The sequence below is a fragment of the Trachypithecus francoisi genome, unplaced genomic scaffold (genome assembly GCF_009764315.1).
Source record: "Trachypithecus francoisi isolate TF-2019V2 unplaced genomic scaffold, Tfra_2.0 Lachesis_group4, whole genome shotgun sequence".
NCBI classification, from domain to species: Eukaryota; Metazoa; Chordata; class Mammalia; order Primates; family Cercopithecidae; genus Trachypithecus; species Trachypithecus francoisi.
This window is the reverse complement of record NW_022681469.1, coordinates 115656265-115674717: the sequence shown is the minus strand read 5'-3', so window position 1 is coordinate 115674717 and position 18453 is coordinate 115656265. Positions and strand designations below refer to the sequence as shown.

Here is an 18453-nt window from a genome sequence, read left to right as displayed (position 1 = left end):
TGGAGTGGGCTCCAATGGGCGACTTATTTACACCTTTCTTTTTCTTTTTCTTTTTTTTTTTTTGAGACGGAGTCTCGCTCTGTCGCCGAGGCTAGAGTGCAGTGGCCGGATCTCAGCTCACTGCAAGCTCTGCCTCCCGGGTTCACACCATTCTCCTGCCTCAGCCTCTTGAGTAGCTGGGACTACAGGCGCCCGCCACCTTGCCCAGCTAGTTTTTTTTGTATTTTTTAGTAGAGACGGGGTTTCACCGTGTCAGCCAGGATGGTCTTGATCTCCTGACCTCGTGATCCGCCCGTCTCGGCCTCCCAAAGTGCTGGGATTACAGGCTTGAGCCACCGCGCCCGGCCACATACACCTTTCTTTCTACTCCCAACCCCCAACCTTCATTCACTCAACAAACAGTAATATATGTCAGATATTGTGCCAGGTACGAGAAAAGCAAAAATGAATGGGATATGGGTCTGGCCTTCAAGATTGCAGGGGAAGGAAGGAGTTCTGGATCCAGCCCCCAGAATCCATGGTATCTAAGCCACATTCACCCAGGCAAACATCTTGAAGTGCAGGGGAAGGAGAGGTGGGTAGAAGATGGAAAATAAAGCCAGCTGGGTGAGAATTCGGGCTCCAGGGAGGACCCGCAATTTTTTTTTTTTTTTTTTTTTTTGAGACGGAGTCTCGCTCTGTCTCCCAGGCTGGAGTGCAGTGGCCGGATCTCAGCTCACTGCAAGCTCCGCCTCCCGGGTTCACGCCATTCTCCTGCCTCAGCCTCCCGAGTAGCTGGGACTACAGGCGCCCGCCACTTCGCCTGGCTAGTTTTTTGTATTTTTTAGTAGAGGTGGGGTTTCACCGTGTTAGCCAGGATGGTCTCCATCTCCTGACCTCGTGATCCGTCCGTCTTGGCCTCCCAAAGTGCTGGGATTACAGGCTTGAGCCACCGCGCCCGGCTAGGACCTGCATTTTAAGCAGGTCATAGAGAGAACCCTGGGGAATGGTGATCTCAGGGTACTGCCCCCTTCCTGGAGTCTGGGCTTTGGTCTTACCTGGACAAGTCCCAGGATTGATCAAGATGAAACCCATAGCAACCACAAAGGCCATGTTGCTGCCCCAGATGGCCTTGAAAGTCAGCTGAAGGCGACAAGGGAGAAAGACAGAGAGAGAAACAAAATTGAATCTCCAGCAACTCTGTGATTCCGCTGGGCATAGAGTCTGTCCTCTGCCAAAATGTCACCTTGTTCCAGCCTCAATGGTCTAACCCTGTCCCGGCCCCTTTCTCACTTTCCGTAACACGAAGTTCCCCTTTTCTTGGCTCTCTTTCCAGTTCTCCACCTCTTCAGCACTGGTGGCGCCCCCAGATCCCAGGCATTGGCCCTCTCACCCCACACAGACAGGACCCCCGCCTCTGTCTCTCACCTGCATGGGCTGTTGGTGTCCTGAGGGGATGGTGACGGAGGTGTTCTGCCAGTAAGGGCGCTGAGACCCCACGCGTTTCCAGAGAGGAATCGGAGGGCTCCCTGCAGGACTTCCCAGGAGGAGTTCGAGCATGGTACCCTCCCCAAGGCCATACATGTGGTACGCAAACTCCACGCAGATGTCACCCGGGGCGCAGAAGGGCCGGCTCACCAGTCTGGCCGACTGCCCTGCCTGGGAGAACTTGTCAGCTTCAAGGTAGATATAGTGACTCCCTGGGCAAAGGAAGGGAACAGGCAAGATAAGAAGCCTGCACAGGACATACCAACTGCTGCTTTAGCAAAGCTTCGCTTTCTGAACAGGGATCTGAGCAAACACTCAAATTCCCCAGGTTGTAGCATCATTTTTTCCGCTCATTTTAGACATCTAACATCTAACTAAAGAAGGTGGGGTCACAAAGAAAGGGAAAAGCGACCATGCACAGTGGCTCACGCCTGTAATCCCAGCACTTTGGGAGACCGAGGCCAGCCGATCACAAGGTCAAGAGATCAAGACCATCCTGGCCAACATGGTGAAACCCGTCTCTACTAAAAATACAAAAATTAGCCGGGCGTGGTGGTGCATGCCTGTAATCCCAGCTACTCGGGAGGCTGAGGTAGGAAAATCACTTGAACCCGGGAGGTGGAGGTTGCAGTGAGCTGAGATCACGCCTGCACTCCAGCCTGGTGACAGAGTAAGACTCCATCTCAAAAAAAAAAGAGAAGCAAACCAGCAACCTAGATTACATTCATTAATGTCGCGCGCACGTGTGCGTGTGTGTGTGTGTGTTACCCAGGCTGGAGTGCAGTGATACCATCTCAGCTCACTACAACCTCCACCTCCCAGGTTCAAGCAATCCTCCTGCCTCGGCCTCCCAAGTAGCTAGGATTACAAGTGTGCGCCACCATGTCTGGCTAATTTTTGTGTTTTTGGTAGAGGTGGGGTTTCACCATGTTGGCCAGGCTAGTCTCAAACTCCTGGCCTCAAGTGATCTACCCACCTCATCCTCCCAAAGCACTGGGATTACCTGTGTGAGCCACTGCACCCTGCCCTCATTATTGTCTTTTTTAAAAATTATTTCTTTTTATATTTTTGTAAGACAGAATCTCACTCTGTTGCCCTGATTGGAGTGCAGTGGTGTGATCTTAGCTCACTGCAGTCTCTGCCTCCTGGGGTCAGGCGGTTCTCCTGCCTCAGCCTCCTGAGTAGCTGGGACTACAGGTGCACACCACCACTCCTGGCTAATTTTTATATATTTTTAGTAGAGTCAGGGTTTCACCATGTTGCCCAGGCTGGTCTCGAACTCCTGACCTCAAGTGATCAACCTGCCTCAGCTTCCCAAAGTGCTGGAATTAAAGATGTGAGCCACCATGCCTGGCCTATTTTTTTATTTTTATTTTTTAGAGACAAGGTCTCGCTCTGTTGCCCAGGCTGGAGTGCACTGGTTCAATCACAGCTCACTGCAGCCTCGACTTCTGAGCTCAAGCGATCCTCCCATGTCACTCTCGCAAGTAGGTGGGACTACAAGCACACGCCACCACATCTGGCTAATTTAAAATATATATATATATAATATATATATATATATATATTTTTTTTTTTTTTTTTTCTAAAGATGGGGTTCTCACTATGTTGCCCAGGCTGAGCTCAAACTCCTGGGCCCAAGCAATCCTCCCGCCTCAGCCTCCCAAAGTGCTAGACTTGCAGGCATGAGCCACTCATAAATGTCTAGACTGAAAATGAGGTGGTGGGTTTTGAAGCCTTGGGCTCTATGAAGTGAGATTGCCTGGGTTTTCTTAGGATTTCAGTGATCCCCCCGCCCTGAGAATCTTTAAGTTACTCTGCTAGCTCCACAGTTCCGGTACCATGGCAACTTCCGAATAAACACCTGTGGACTGATCATCCCCCTGCCCGAAACAACTTCTCCCACCAGTCACAGCAGCCAGTCCACTACCTGGGAGCAGACTGAGTGATTCCTTGGCGCGAGCGCTCTTCAATCTCCTCACCTGCATTAGGGAAACCTCCCACGGGGCCCATGCCGTGGACGGGTCCATTTTTATGTCCGAGGGCCCAGTGTCCACCATCCCCGGAAGTCTGGACCCAGTCACAGAAGGGATGGGCGTTGTCTTCAAAGTCACACTGAGGAAAGCCCTCTGGGGGATCAAAATAGGATATTTAAGCAAGTTGAGTGACACTCTCCAGCCCTCCCCCAGCCCACCCCGGATTCTGAGAGATCCGGGCCTCCCTGTTCTCACCCCCACAAGGAGCAATGCTGGTTGCATCGACTGCCACAGCTGGCTCTGGGGTCTTTCCAAAAACGCCCACCACGGTGAACTGGAGAAAAAGGGAGATGGGCTGGGAGTGAGCACAGCCCATACCCCTAAGCCCCTGATCTGACTCGGCTCCATTCCACGACCCAGAATCCCTACTCCCTATCCCAGACCCTCAATTCATTTTTTTTTCCCCCCAGACAGGGTCTTGCTCTGTTTTCCAGGCTGGAGCGCAGTGGTGCGATCATAGCTCACTGCAACCTTGACCTCCAGAGCTCAAATGATCCTCCCACCTCAGCCTCCCAAGTAGCTGGGACTACAGGCACACATCACTATGCCCGCCTAATTTTTGTATTTTTTTGTAGAGATGGGGTCTTGCTATGTTGCCTAGGCTGGTCTTGAACTCCTGTTCTGAAGCAATCCTCCCTCCTCAGCCTCGCAAAGTATTGGGAATACAGGCATGAGACACAGCATCACGCCCCTCAATTTATTTCAACATTGGGTGTGCCTACCATGTGCAAGAACCTGACCCCTTGCTTCTCTGTACCTGTATCCGTCCCACAGCTGTGTAATTGACAGAAACAGCCTGCCAGTTGGGCCCAGGTTCTCCTGAGAAGAGAGTGTGTTTCCGGATGCTCCCTGCGGTGAAAGGAATCAGAGGGAGAAGTGAGCTTAAGGGGACTGGGAAATGACTTTGAACTATACCCAGGAGGATGAGGAGCAGAGGGTATAGTTGGGGACTATTACTGCCAAATGAAAGCACAGCCTTCTTTTTTATTTTGTTTATTTATCATCATTATTTTTTGAGATGGAGTCTTGCTCTGTTGCCCAGGCCGGAGTGCAGTGGCACTATCCTGGCTCACTGCAACTTCTGTCTCCTAGATTCAAGCGATTCTCCTACCTCAGCCTCTTGAGTAGCTGAGATTACAGGCGTGCCACAACACCTGGTTAATTTTTGTATTTTTAGTAGAGACAAGGTTTCTCTATGTTGGCCAGGCTGGTCTCAAACTCCTGACCTCAGGTGATCCACCAGCCTCAGCCTCCCAAAGTGCAGGATTACAGGCGTAAGTCACCTTGCCAGGCCAGCACAACCTTCTTTTTTATTTGAGATGGAGTCTCGCTCTGTCGCCAGGCTGGAGTGCAGTGGCACGATCTCGGCTCACTGCAACTTCCGCTTCCCCGGTTCAAGCGATTCTCCTGCCTCCTGTGTAGCTGGGACTACAGGTGGCTAATTTTTGTATTTTTAGTAGAGACAGGATTTCACCATGTTGGCCAGGATGGTCTCGATCTCCTGACCTCGTGATCTGCCCACCTCGGCCTCCCAAAGAGCCTTCCCAGCCATGATTTCCACTTCATGGAATAATCTCACACATATTCCAGACCTCCCTAGTCCCTGAGGGATGCCCCATGTTTCCCCATCAAGCCAACCCTGGGAGATGTGCCCAGGTCAGCATAAATCCCGTGAATTCTCCGCTCTAACCCAAGACGGAAGTGTAAACGTGGAGGGCTGCACCAGGAGACTGGCCCCGGAGGAAGTAGTGGAAGGAAAAGCTCAGACAGCCGGAGGACGGGCTCACGGGGCTCAGGAGGACGGCTTTCTGTCCGGGTCTTGCATTCTTGGGGTCCAGGAGCATGTAGTGGCCACCTGTGAAGCAAAAGGCCAGGGAATTGAGGTGGATGGAATTGAGGGAAGATGGCAGCAGAGATAGGGCCCTGAGGAGGCTGGGCCCCAACAGCAGCCTAGAATCAGGCAACACCGAGGTGGTCCTATCCCAACTGACTGAGGTCTTCAACTTTTCTTTTTTTTTTTTTTTTTTTTTGAGACGGAGTCTCGCTCTGTCGCCTGGGCGGAAGTGCAGTGGCCGGATCTCAGCTGCAAGCTCCGCCTCCCGGGTTTACGCCATTCTCCTGCCTCAGCCTCCCGAGTAGCTGGGACTACAGGCGCCCGCCACCTCGCCTGGCTAGTTTTTTGTATTTTTTAGTAGAGACGGGGTTTCACCGTGTTCGCCAGGATGGTCTCCATCTCCTGACCTCGTGATCCGCCCGTCTCGGCCTCCCAAAGTGCTGGGATTACAGGCTTGAGCCACCGCGCCCGGCCCAACTTTTCCAGAAATACTTGGGCTGGGTAAGGACCCGGCGCTGAAATGGGAAACGCAAGACACCTTCTCCAAAGCAGCCACTAGAACTTTGTCCTTTGGGTGCTAACTCTTTTTTATTGTTGTTGTTGTTGTTGTTTTTGAGACAGTCTCACTCTGTCACCCAGGCTGGAGTGCAGTGGCGCAATCATGGCTCTCATGGTTCACTGCAGACTCAACCTCCCCGGGCTCAGGTGATCCTCCAGCCTCAGCCTCCTTAAGTAGCTGGGACTACAGGTGTGCTCCACCAAACTCTGCTAATTTTTCTTTTCTTTTTCTTTTTTTTTTGAAAAGATGGAGTTTCACCACATTGCCCAGGCTGGTCTTGAACTCCTAGGCTCAAATGATCCACCTACCTTGGCTTTCCAAGGGATTACAGTTATGAGCCACCACGTCTGGCCCGGGTGCTAACTCTTAAGGTCCACCAGAGTCATAGCCTGTTCCTTTTTTTTCTTTTTTCTTTTCTGAGACGGGGTATGGCTCTGTTGCCCAGGCTAAAGTGCAGTGGCATAGGTCTCAAACTCCTGGGCTCAAGCAATACTCTTGCCACAGCCTCCCGAGTAGCTGGGACTCCAGGTGCACACCACTATGCCCAGCTAATTTTTTTTTTTTTAAGAGATGGGGGTCTCACTATGTTGCCCAGGCCGGTCTTGAACTCCTGGCCTCAAGCAATCCTCCCGCCTTGGCCTCCCAAAGTGTTGGGATTACAGGCTTGAGCCACTACACCTGGTTGCCTCTTCCTTTTTTTTACCCGCTGGACATAACCTATTCACACAAACTGATGAGAGTCACCGCTGCTCTGACACAGACTAGCAAGTGGCAAACCCCCTCTCACCCAACACCACCTCGGCCCCCAGCTCAGACAGCCAATCAGCGTGGACCTCGCTAGATGACGCAACTGGTAGCGAAGAGGAAAATGTAAGCGGCTGCCAACACGTGGAGAGCGCGCTCGCGTGCATGCTCGCGCCCGAGTCCCAGGGAGTCATGCATGGCGCGCGCTCGGTCCTGCCTGGTGCGCGCTCACTCCTGCTGAAGGTGGGATCCTGAGCGGCCGCGAAGAGGCTGGAATGGCGGGAATGGGCAGGAGGAAGGAGAAGAAAGGAAACAACCGGGAAGGAAGAGGGAAGGGAAAGGAAAGGAAGTGGGAAAATGGTGAAAGAGAAATCAAGGAGACGGGCTGGCGCAGTGGCTCACGCCTGTAATCCTAGCACTTTGGGAGGCCAAGGCGGGCGGATCACCTGAGGTCAGGCGTTCAAGACCAGCCTGGCCAACATGGCGAAACCCCGTCTCTGTTAAAAATACAAAAATCAGCCGGGCGTGGTGGCGGGCACCCGTAATCCCAGCTACTCGGGAGGCTGAGGCAGGAGAATCGCTTGAACCCGGTAGGCGGAGGTTGCAGTGAGCTGAGATCGCGCCACTGCACTCCAGCCTGGGCGACAGAACGAGACTCTGTCTACAAAAAAAAAAAAAGAAAGAAATAAAGAAAATAAAATAGGGAGACCTATGAGAAACGGAAGAGGAGAAATGGGAGAAAAAAAAGTGAAAGGCGAAGAAAATATAAGGAAGCGAGCAAGATGGAAATGGAAAGGGAGAAAAAGGAAAAATAAATAGCCAAAAGGCCAGCCAGCATTAACTGAAGCTCCTGGGCACAGTCCACAGTACATAATTTAAAAATGCTGAGGAGTGGCAGAGAGGGCTGGCAGGCTTCCAGCGAAGGTGGGGCCAGGGCTTCTTAAGGCCTTATTTATTTATTTATTTACTTACTTACTTATTTATTTTTATTGAGACAGAGTCTCACTCTGTTGTCCAGGCTGGAGTGCAGTGGTGCTATCTCCGCCTCCCAGGTTCAAGCAATTCTCCTGCTTCAGCCTCCCGAGTAGCTGGGATTACAGGCGCACACTACCACACCCAGCTAATTTTTTGTATTTGTAGTAGAGACAGGGTTTTGCTATGTTGGCCAGGCTGGTCTCGAACTCCTGACCTCAGGTGATCTGCCTGCCTCCGCCTCCCAAAGTGCTGGGATTACAGGCGTGAACCACCACGCCTGGCCAGGGCCCTTCTAGAAGACAAAGTTTAGGCAGCAGGAAAGATCAGAGACAGGAGGGCAGGAGTCAGAGTGGACACTAATGGAGTGGAGAGAGGAAAAGATGGGGAAGAACAGAAAAGAAAATATGGCAGAGGCAAGAGGATCACTTGAGGCCAGGAGTCCGAGACCAGCCTGGGCAATATAGCAAGACGCCATCTTTACAAATAAAGAAAATAAAAGAAAATGTGGAAATGGTAAGGTGGAAGGGAGGAAACAGATTGAAGAAGGAGAAATACTAAGGGAAAAAGAAGAACAAAGAGATATAGGCCGGGTGTGACAGCTCACACCTGTACTTCCAGCACTTTCAGAGACCGAGGCAGGAGGATGGCTTGAGGCCCAGAGTTTGAGACCAGCCTGGGCAATGTAGCAAGACCCCATCCCTATTTTTATTTATTTATTTATTTTGAGACACAATCTCACTCTGTCGCCCAGACTGGAGTGCAGTGGTGCGATCACAGCTCACTGCAACCTCCACTTCCCAGGCTCAGGCGATCCTCTGACGTCAGCCTCCAGAGTATCTGGGACTACAGATGTGCGCCACCACGCTGGGCTAATTTTTGTATTTTTTGTTGAGACAAGATCTCACTATATATCCCAGGCTGGTCTTGAACTCCTGGCCTCAAGTGATCTGCCCACCTCGGCCTCCCAAAGTTCTGGGATTACAGGCCATGAGCTACTGCACCTGGCTTAGTTTTTAAAAACATTTTTTTAAATTCAAAATTAAGAAGTATAAACTCAGAAAGGAAATTAGGGAGCAGAACCCTCTGTGCTTGACCTCTTGAGTGAGGGGTTGAAATGTGGGCTGTGTGGAGAAGATTGAGAGAGAAAGTGAATGTTGTGTGAGAGAGAAAAGGAAGAAGTCAACAGTAGAAAGAGAAAGAAGCTCAGGTGCGAGCATAGGGAGGTGTTGGAAAGAAGCTAGGGACAGACTTGGGTGCACAGAAAGAAAGACTATCAGCCAGGCACAGTGACCCATGCCTGTAATCCCAGCACTTTGGGAGGCCAAGGTGGGTGGATCACGAGGTCAGAAGATTGAGACCGCCCTGACCAACATGATGAAACCCCATCTCTACTAAAAATACAAAAATTAGCCAGGCATAGTGACACACACCTGTAATCCCAGCTACTCGGGAGGCTGAGGCAGGAGAATCACTTGAACCCAGAAGGCAGAGGTTGCAGTGAGTCGAGATCGCACCACTGTACTCCAGCCTGGCGACAGAGCAAGATTCCGTCTCAAAAAAGAAAGAAAGAAAGAAAGAATATCACCTGGATTTTTGCAAAAGACTCCTAAACAGCCTCTCTGCATCGACCTTGCCTGTTCTCAGTGGATTCGCAACACAAAAAAATGCTTTAAAAATAAGTCAGATCAAATAATTGCTCAAAATCCTGCAAAAGCTCCCCATTCATACAGAACAGAAAAGCCACAGTCCTGACGATAGCCTTTAAGGCTCTATGTGATCTGCCTCTCCTGTGGATCTCAGGTCACCTCTTCATCCCGGCCACATGGCTGTTTGCTGTACCTTGATCCCCTCCTTCCCTGACAGCCCTACTGCTACCTCAGGACCTTCGCACAGCTGGCCCCTCAGCCTGGAATATCCTCCTCTACCCCTGATAATTTTCAGGCCTTACTCCCTCACCTTTTTCAAGTTCATGCTCAAATGTGTCCTGAATGTGACCTACTCTGACCAGCCCATTTAAAATTGATAACTCACACAGGCACAGTGGCTCAACGCCTATAATCCCCGCACTTTGGGAGGCCGAGGTGGATGGATCACCTGAGGTCAGGAGTTCAAGACCAGCCTGGCCAACGTAGGGAAACCCCATCTCTACTAAAAATATAAAAATTAGTTGGGCATGGTGGTGCACACCTGTAGTCCCAGTTACTCAGGAGGCTGAAGTAGGAGAACCAATTGAACCTGGGCGGGAGAGGTTGCAGTGAGCTGAGATCAAGTCACTGCACTCCAGCCTGGGAGACAGAGCGAGACTGTCTCAGAAATAAATAAATAAATAATTGATAACTCACGGCTGAGTGCAGTGGCTCATGCCTGTAATCCCAGCGCTTTGGGAGGCCGAAGTGGGCAGATCACTTGAGGTGATCCTTCCGTCTCACCTTCCCAAAGCGCTGGGATTACAGGTGTGAACCAGTGCACTTGGCTCCAAACTTGTTCAACTTTTTATTTTCCCAGTGGCACCGCTCACTTTATAACTATATTTACTTTGTTTCGGTAACTGTCCCCCACTACCCCACCCTACTCTTCCTTGTCTGTTTTGTACACTGGTGTATCTCAAGTGCCTAGGACAGCAGCTGGCATATTGTAGGTGCTCAGTATTTCTTGAATGAATGAAGAATGAAAGGGGCCAGAAACAATGACTCATGCCTGTAATCCCAGCATTTGGGAGGCTGAGGCAGGTGGATCACTTGAGGTCAGGAGTTCGAGACCAGGCTGGCCAACATGGTGAAACCCTGTCTCTACCAAAAATACAAAAATTATCCGGGTGTGGTGGTGCATGCCTGTAGTCCCAGCTACTCGGGAGGTTGAGGCAGGAGAATTGCTTAAACCTAGGAGGCAGAGGTTGCAGTGAGCAGAGATAGGTGACAGAATGAGACTCTGCCTCAAACAAAAAAAAAAAAAAAAAAGAATGAAAGGTGCCAGAGAAAGGAGATGAGGAGCTGGCTGTATGGGGTGTGCCAGGTAGAGCTTGTAGGGCGGTGGTGGGGGAGGCTGGCTGGGTTCTTGAAATCAGCTTCCTGGGTGAAACTTGAGCTGATAAGAGGCTTGAAGCTGTAGGTGTTCATACCAGATCGTCCCAGGGCAATTACGGTAGGGTGCGTGGTGCCCAGAAAGTCAAGGGACAGAAGCATGGCCGCTACTCACTACCAGGGCTAGAGAAGTCGCCATCAGGCCCCACGCCTGGCTTTCCCGATGACCCTTTCTTCTGAGTCCACTTGGCCCCGGAGGCAGTTGGGATCCAGGTCCAGTCACAGAGGTCATTTGGAATATCAAAGCTGCATGTTTGCATCATACAGACTGAGAGGAAAGGAAGAAGGGAAGAGATAATATTTTCTTCTTTTTTAGAGACAGGGTCTCTGTCACCCAGGCTAGAGTACAGTGGTGTGATCATAGCTCACTGCAGCCTCGAACTCCTGGACTCAAGCAATCCTCCCACCTCAGCCTCTCGAGTAGCTAAGACTACAGGTGGCACCACCACACCCAGCTAATTTTTTTTTTTTTTTTTTTTTTTTTTTTTGAGACCGAGTCTCGCTCTGTCGCCCAGGCTGGAGTGCAGTGGCCGGATCTCAGCTCACTGCAAGCTCCGCCTCCTGGGTTTATGCCATTCTCCTGCCTCAGCCTGCCGTGTAGCTGGGACTACAGGCACCCGCCACTTCACCTGGCTAGTTTTTTGTATTTTTTAGTAGAGACGGGGTTTCACCGTGTTAGCCAGGATGGTCTCGATCTCCTAACCTCATGATCCGCCCGTCTCGGCCTCCCAAAGTGCTGAGATTGCAGGCTTGAGCCACCGTGCCCGGCCAACCCAGCTAATTTTTTAAAGTTTTTGGCCAGGCGCAGTGGCTTATGCCTGTAATCTCAGCATTTGGGAGGCTGAGGTGGGCAGATCACCTGAGGTCAAGAGTTCTAGAACAGCCTTGCCAACACAATGAAACCCCAGCTCTACTAAACATACAAAAATTAGCCAGGCATGGTGGTGGGCACCTGTAATCCCAGCTACTTGGGAGACTGAGGCAGGAGAATCATTTGAACCCAAGAGGCAGAAGTTGCAGTGAGCCGAGATCGCGCCACTGCACTCCAGCCTGACAAGAGTGAAATTCCGTCTCAAATAAATAAATAAATAAATTCTTTTGTAGACATCAGGGTCTCACTATGTTGCCCAGGCTGATCTCAAACTCCTGGCCTCACACCATCCTCCCACCTTGGCCTCCCAAGGTGCTAGGATTACAGGCCTGAGCCACAGTGCTGGGCGGAGACCTCTCTTTAGGCATGGCTGCTACCAGAGTCAAAGCCCTACAAGCTCCACCTGGCAGATCCGGTACAGCCAGCTCCTCATCTCCTTTCTCTGGCACCTTTCATTCTTCATCTTTTTTTTTTTTTTTTTTTTTTGAGGCAGAGTCTCGTTCTGTCACCCAGTCTGGAGTGCAGTGGCGTGATCTCTGCCTCTGGCATGGAGGGCAGAGGCAGAGGAAGAAACTAGACTCCTGGCCCATGAACTGCTCCTGTCACTCTGGGTAGTTGTGCCAGGGCGGAGAGAAAAGGGTCCGAGGGCAGGCGGGGGGAGGAGAAGGGACAGGGACTCACCACGATTGCAGGAGCCCCGGCGAATAGAGAGGGCATCCAGGGCAATGTCCAGGTAGGCAGCGCTACCCCGTGTTCCCTCAAACATCAGCTGCAAGAGGATAAATGGACCCAACCTCATGAGCCCCTCAGCCAGGCCTCCTGGTTCCTAGTTTCCTTCCTGATTTTAGATGGCTTAGCCCCCACAATCCCTTTTTGCCACACCTCCACCCCCAGACTCCCCAACACCCAGATTTCCCCTGAGGTCCCACAATTTGCCCCTGGCCTTACCCGGGTGGGCAGGGTGAACCCTGCGGGCACGGTGACGGTGGTGGGGATCCAGGAGGGTCTCTGGGTGTTCCGGTGTTTCCAGAGCACGTGGGGGCGGCGGCCCTCTTCACCCGAGAGCAGCAGCAGCCTGAGCTGGGCGCCCCAAGACAGCCCAAACATGTGGTAGGCGAAGTTCACGCAGAGGGGGCCTTGCTCCCATAGGTTGGGACTGCGCAGGCGGGCCACGCCCCCACGGTGGAAGTTGTTCGAGTCCATATGCAGATAGCTGCCCTCTGGGGGAGGCAGAGCCCAGGACCCTGAGGCCCAGTCACCTCCGAGGGCTGCCCCCACCCATCCCCTTCTCAGAGCCCAGGCACTCTGATCTGGTTGCCTCCCTTCTCCCTCCATCTAACCATCCCTGCCTCCCAGCCACCTCCCTGCTCATGGTCCCCCAAAAACCGTAGCCCCTCACCTCCATTGGGGTACCCCCCAGGAGGCCCGGTAGTGCCAGTGGGAGAGGGCCCGCTGGCTCGAACCCAGTCTCCATCATCTGCGGACACTTGGGACCAGTCACAGAGGGGTTTGGCATCGTCCTCAAAATCACACTGGGTGAGGACGTCTAGGAAGAACGGGTCACTGTGAGATTTCAGAGAGGACGGGGCAGGGCCCAGAACCACACCGGGAGATGGAAGTAGCAAGATTGCTAGGCTTAGAGAAAGCTGCCATGAAATCAGCCGGGTGTGGTGGCGCACACCTGTAGTCCCAGCTACTGGGGAAGCTGAAGCAAGAGAAACGCTTGAACCCAGGAGGCGAACTTTGCAGTGAGGCCAAGATCACGCCACTGCACTCCCGCCTGAGCAACAGAGGGAGACTCCGTCTCAAAAAAAAAGAAAATAAAAAGAAAGCTGTCGCAAATACTTGGGGTCCAGAGCAGTAATTGTTTGTTTTTTGTAGAAATGGAGTCTTAACTGTGTTGCCCAGGCTGCTCTCAAACTCCTAGCCTCAAGCCATCCTCCCACCTCGGCCTCCCTAAGTGTTGGGATTACAGGTGTGAGCCACAGCGCCCGGCCCAGAGCAGAGATTTGAAAGAGAGAATCTTTTAGGAGAAATTCAGGTCTGGGAGAGTGGACAGAATGCCAAGGTCGGGGTCATGAACTGAGGTTGGAGGGCTGGACTTGGTCTGGTGGGACACGTTTTGTAGTCCTGGCTGATGCCCGGAAGGGACTGGAGGTGGCTGCTTCTGCTAGGAACTCAGGCACTGACGTTCTGGTGGCAGAATGTGGGTTCGGAGGAGGGAGGAGAAATCTTAGCACTCCTGGTTTCCAACTCACAGTTGTCCCTAGAGCTGCGAACAACCAGCTTCTTGTCCAGAGGCTTCTCTCTCCTTGGGAGTGATTTGGAGAAAGCAAAAATGCAACTCTTGTCATTATCAAGAATTATAAGACTCAGTGACTGTAAGCTTTCTGAGTGGTCACGTAAGGATGATCCGTGTTTATGCAGTGAATGTATGTGACTTGACTTTTTTTCTTTTTTTTTTTTTTCTTTTCTTTTCTTTTCTTTTCCCTGGCACTCAGGCTGGAGTGCAGTGGTGCAATCACAACTCACTGCAGCCCCAAACCCCAGGGCTCCAGCAATCCTCCCACCTCAACCTCCCCAGGAGCTGGGACTACAGGAGCATGCCACCACACCCAGCTAATTTATTTCTATTTTTTATAGAGATGGCGTCTTTCTGTGTTGCACAGGCTGGCCATGACCTCCTGACCTCACACAGTCCTCCCGCCTTGGCCTCCCAAAGTGCTGGGATTACAGGTAGGAGCCACTGTGCTCAGCCCTCAGTTTTTTGTTGTTGAAGTTCTACTTGTTCAAATTCTCCCAAACACACTGCAGGACACCAAGACATCCATCATTTCTTTTTTTCTTTTGAGACGGAGTTTCACTCTTGTTGCCCAGGCTGGAGTGCAATGGTGCAATTTCAGCTCACTGCAACCTCCGCCTCCCGGGTTCAAGTGACCGTCCTGCCTCAGCCTCCCAAGTAGCTGGGATTACAGGCATGCACCACCATGCCTGGCTAATTTTATATTTTTAGTAGAGACAGGGTTTCACCATGTTGGTCAGGCTGGTCTCGAACACCTGACCTCAGGTGATCCACCCGCTTCGGCCTCCCAAAGTGCTGGGATTATAGGGGTGAGCTACCACACCTGGCCTGTCATCCGTCATTTCTTTGCTGCCTCGTACTTAAGTCTCTCTCATCAGCTGGGTCCACCCTGGGTCTTGTCCATTTCCTGAGGGCCTGACCCCTCGATCCTTCTCTCCTAGCCTTACATGTGTCTTCCAGTTCTGCACCTCCTCTGTCCCTTCTCACATTGTAGCCCTGTCCTGCTCCCAGAACCTGCCCCTTAATTCCAGGCTCTGGGACTGTGCAGCTCTCCCTCTTCCTGGTCAGTGGTCAAGGTCAACCCATTTCCATCCCACTGGGTTCCCCCTTCCTCTCCAGGTCTTTTTTTTTTTTTTTTTTTTTTTTTTGAGACGGAGTCTCACTCTATCACCCAGGCTGAAGTGCAATGGCATGATCTCGGCTCACTGCAAACTCTGCCTCCCAGGTTCAAGCGATTCTCCTGCCTCAGCCTCCAAAGTAGCTGGGACTACAGGTGCATACCACCACACCTGGCTAATTTTTTGTATTTTTAGTAGAGACAGGGTTTCACCATGTTGGCCAGGATGGTCTCGATCTCCTGACCTCGTGATTCGCCCACTTCAGCCTTCCAAAGTGCTGGGATTACAAGTGTGAGCCACCACGCCCGGCCTCTCTCCAGGTCTTTTGCTGTTAGCCTGCTCACCCCCTCCAGCTCTGCCCTTCCATATTCCTATAGCCACCCTCAACTGACCCTGGTTTATCATTACCCGCTGGGCCCAGCTTACCTGAGATGGGCAGCCCCCACCAGCAGCAGCAGAGTCCAGACCGGAGGAACCATGAGTGGTGGCTCCCAGGGAAGAGGAGAAGGGCACAGTTGGGAGCCTGGACCCCTTTTATTCACCCTTGGCCTCCTTAGCTTGGCATCCTTCCAAGGATGCCATGAAAAATGAACAGAGAAACACAGAAAAGCTCTGGGAAATTAAAACTACGAGAGTTGAAATTTACCATCCAGTAGAAGCGTTGTAGATTGAAATTAAGGGAAGTAAACTAGAGAGAAGGGAGAAAAAAAGAGAAAGAAACAAAAAGGAAACAGGTTTGGAGGATCAATCCAGGAAGTCTAACCTCAAACGAAAGGAGTTCCAAAAGAGAGAACAAAGGAAAAGAAATTATTATTTTAAAAAGAAAAGCACACAAGAAAAATACCCAGCACTGAAATATACAAGTCTCTAGATTAAAAAGGTGTCCAGGGTGATGAATGCACAGAGACCCATGGAAGCACTGGATTTCAGACTATCACGGGAGAAGAGAAGATCTGAAACACTTTCAGACAGACAATAACGGGTCATATACCAACGATCAGAAATCAACATGGCATCTGGCTTTTCAGGAGCAACCATGGAGTCTAAGACGCAGCGGAGCATTGTCTGCAGAATTCCAACAGAAAACCATTTCAAACCTAAAATTCTATAACTGGCAACGGTGGCAACTGGAGAGTTAGGTGAAGGAAGGACTGCAAACGGCCAGACATGGTGGCTCACACCTGTAATCCCAGCATTTGGGACACCAGGGTGGGTGGATCACTTGACGTCAGGAGTTCAAGACCAGCCTGGCCAACATGGCAAAACCCCATCTCTACTAAAAATACAAAAAATTAGCCAGGGGTGGTGGCACATGCTCATAATCCCAGCTACTCAGGAGGCTGAGGCACAAGAATCGCTTGAACTTGGTAGGTGGAGGTTGTAGTGAGCCGAGATCGTGAGACTCCATGTCAAAAATAAAAAAGGACTGCAAATGCCTATTGGCAAATCACTGAGAAAGATAAGTCACAGAGGAAGAGATACAAACAGCCAGCAAACATCTGAAAAGCTGTTCTGTTTCACTGGTAATAAGGGAAATGCTAATCAAAACTATGACTCTTATATTGACCAAAAAAAAAATTTTTTTTTTTGAGACAGGATCTCGTTCTGTTACCCAGGCTGGAGTGCAGCAGCATGACTTGGCTTACTGCAGCTTCAACCCCCAGGCTCAGGTGATCCTCCCATCTTAGCCTCTGGAGTAGTTGGGACTACTGGCACATGCCACCAAGCCCGGCTAATTTTTGTATATTTTGCAGAAACAGGGTTTTGCCATGTTGCGGAGGCTGGTCTTAAACTCCTGGGCTCAAGTGATCTGCCTGCCTTGGCCTTCCAAAGTGCTGGAATTATAGGCGTGAGCTACTGTGCCCAGCCGACAACAATTTGAAAGATCGGTAGTATGGAGTGTTGGACAAGATGATGCAGGTAGATACGAACTCAGTGATGATAAGACTGTAGGTTGGTGGCCAGGTGCGGTAGCTCATGCTGGTAATCCCAAGTGCTTTTTTTTTTTTTTTTTTTTTTTTTATGAGACGGAGTTTCACTCTGTCGCCCGGGCTGGAGTGCAGTGGCCGGTTCTCAGCTCACTGCAAGCTCCGCCTCCCGGGTTTACGCCATTCTCCTGCCTCAGCCTCCCAAGTAGCTGGGACTACAGGCGCCCGCCACCTCACCCAGCTAGTTTTTTTGTATTTTTTAGTAGAGACGGGGTTTCACCGAGTTAGCCAGGATGGTCTCGATCTCCTGACCTCGTGATCCGCCCGTCTCGGCCTCCCAAAGTGCTGGGATTACAGGCTTGAGCCACCGCGCCCAGCCCCAAGTGCTTTTTTGAGGCCGAGATGGTAGGACCGCTTGAGGCTAGAGACCAGCCTGGGTAAAAGAGTGAGACCCTGTCTCCACAAAAAATGTAAAAATTAACCAAGCATGGCAGTATGTGCCTGTAGGTCCCAGCTAGTTGCGAGGTCGAGGTGGGAGGACTTAGGTGTTCGAGGCTGCAGTGAGCTATGATCAAGCCACTGCACTCCAGCCAGAGCAACAGAGCGAGACCCTGTCTCAAAACAAAACCAAAAAGAATGTTGGTGAAAACCTTTTTTTTTTTTTTGAGACAGGGTCTCACTCTGTTGCCCAGGCTGGAGTGCAGAGGTGCCATCACAGCTTACTGCAGCCTCAACCTCCCAGGCTCAAGCAGTCCTCCCACCTCGGCCTCCCAGGGTAGTTGGGATTACAGGCACGAGCCACCATGCCTAGCTAATTTTTGGGTTTGTTTTTGTTTTTGTTTTATAGAGATAGGGTCTCACTATGTTGCCCAGGCTGGTCTCAAATTCCTGGGCTCCAGTGATCTTCCTGCCTCAGCCTCCCAAAGTGCTGAGATTACAAACATGAGCCATTGTGCCCAGACGGGGAAAACTTCTCAGAAGGCATTCGTTTTTTGGTTTGTTTGTTTCTTTGCTTGTTTGTTTTTGGGGAGGAGTCTCGCTCTGTCACCCAGGCTAGAGTGCAATGGCGCAATCTCAGCTCACTGCAACCTCTGCCTCCTGAGTTCAAGCAATTCTCTTGCCTCAGCCTCCCAAGTAGTGGGGATTACAGGCATGTGCCCCCACACCCGGCTAATTTTGCATTTTTAGTAGAGATGGGATTTCATCATGTTGGTCAGGCTGGTCTCGAACTTCTGATGTCAGGTGATCCACCCACCTTGGCCTCCCAAAGTGTTGGGATTACAGGCATGAGCCATTGTGCCTGGCCAGAAAACTTCTTAGAAGGCATTTGACAATGACTATTGAACTTTCAAATGTGCATATCTTTGACCTAACATTTCCTTTCTAGGAATCTTGCTGCAGAAGTACATGCACTTTGCACAGATTTGCCCATACCTAAAGATGTTAATTGCAACATTGTTTACAATAGGAAAAATTATCATGATAAATATTTATCAGTAGGTATGTGGTTGGATCATATTAAGAAATGGCCAGAGGCGG

The 18453-nt window shown here is 51.0% G+C and overlaps 1 protein-coding gene across 1 annotated transcript in view; it reads right to left on the bottom strand.

Moving 5' to 3' along the window:
• Positions 1-16187, bottom strand: part of ZAN (zonadhesin) — a 63108-nt gene extending 46921 nt beyond the window's left edge. Inside the window, exons 1-12 of the mRNA XM_033192128.1 lie at positions 15413-16187; positions 13825-13877; positions 12966-13112; positions 12515-12786; positions 12248-12335; positions 10811-10963; positions 5194-5358; positions 4261-4352; positions 3699-3777; positions 3450-3596; positions 1408-1679; positions 1038-1122 (exon numbers count right to left, since the gene is read on the bottom strand). Coding sequence (XP_033048019.1) covers positions 1038-1122; positions 1408-1679; positions 3450-3596; positions 3699-3777; positions 4261-4352; positions 5194-5358; positions 10811-10963; positions 12248-12335; positions 12515-12786; positions 12966-13112; positions 13825-13877; positions 15413-15465 — 1606 coding nt within the window. The 5' untranslated portion in view covers positions 15466-16187. The remainder of the gene's footprint in view (positions 1-1037; positions 1123-1407; positions 1680-3449; positions 3597-3698; positions 3778-4260; positions 4353-5193; positions 5359-10810; positions 10964-12247; positions 12336-12514; positions 12787-12965; positions 13113-13824; positions 13878-15412) is intronic.
• Between the last annotated feature and the right edge of the window lie 2266 nt (positions 16188-18453).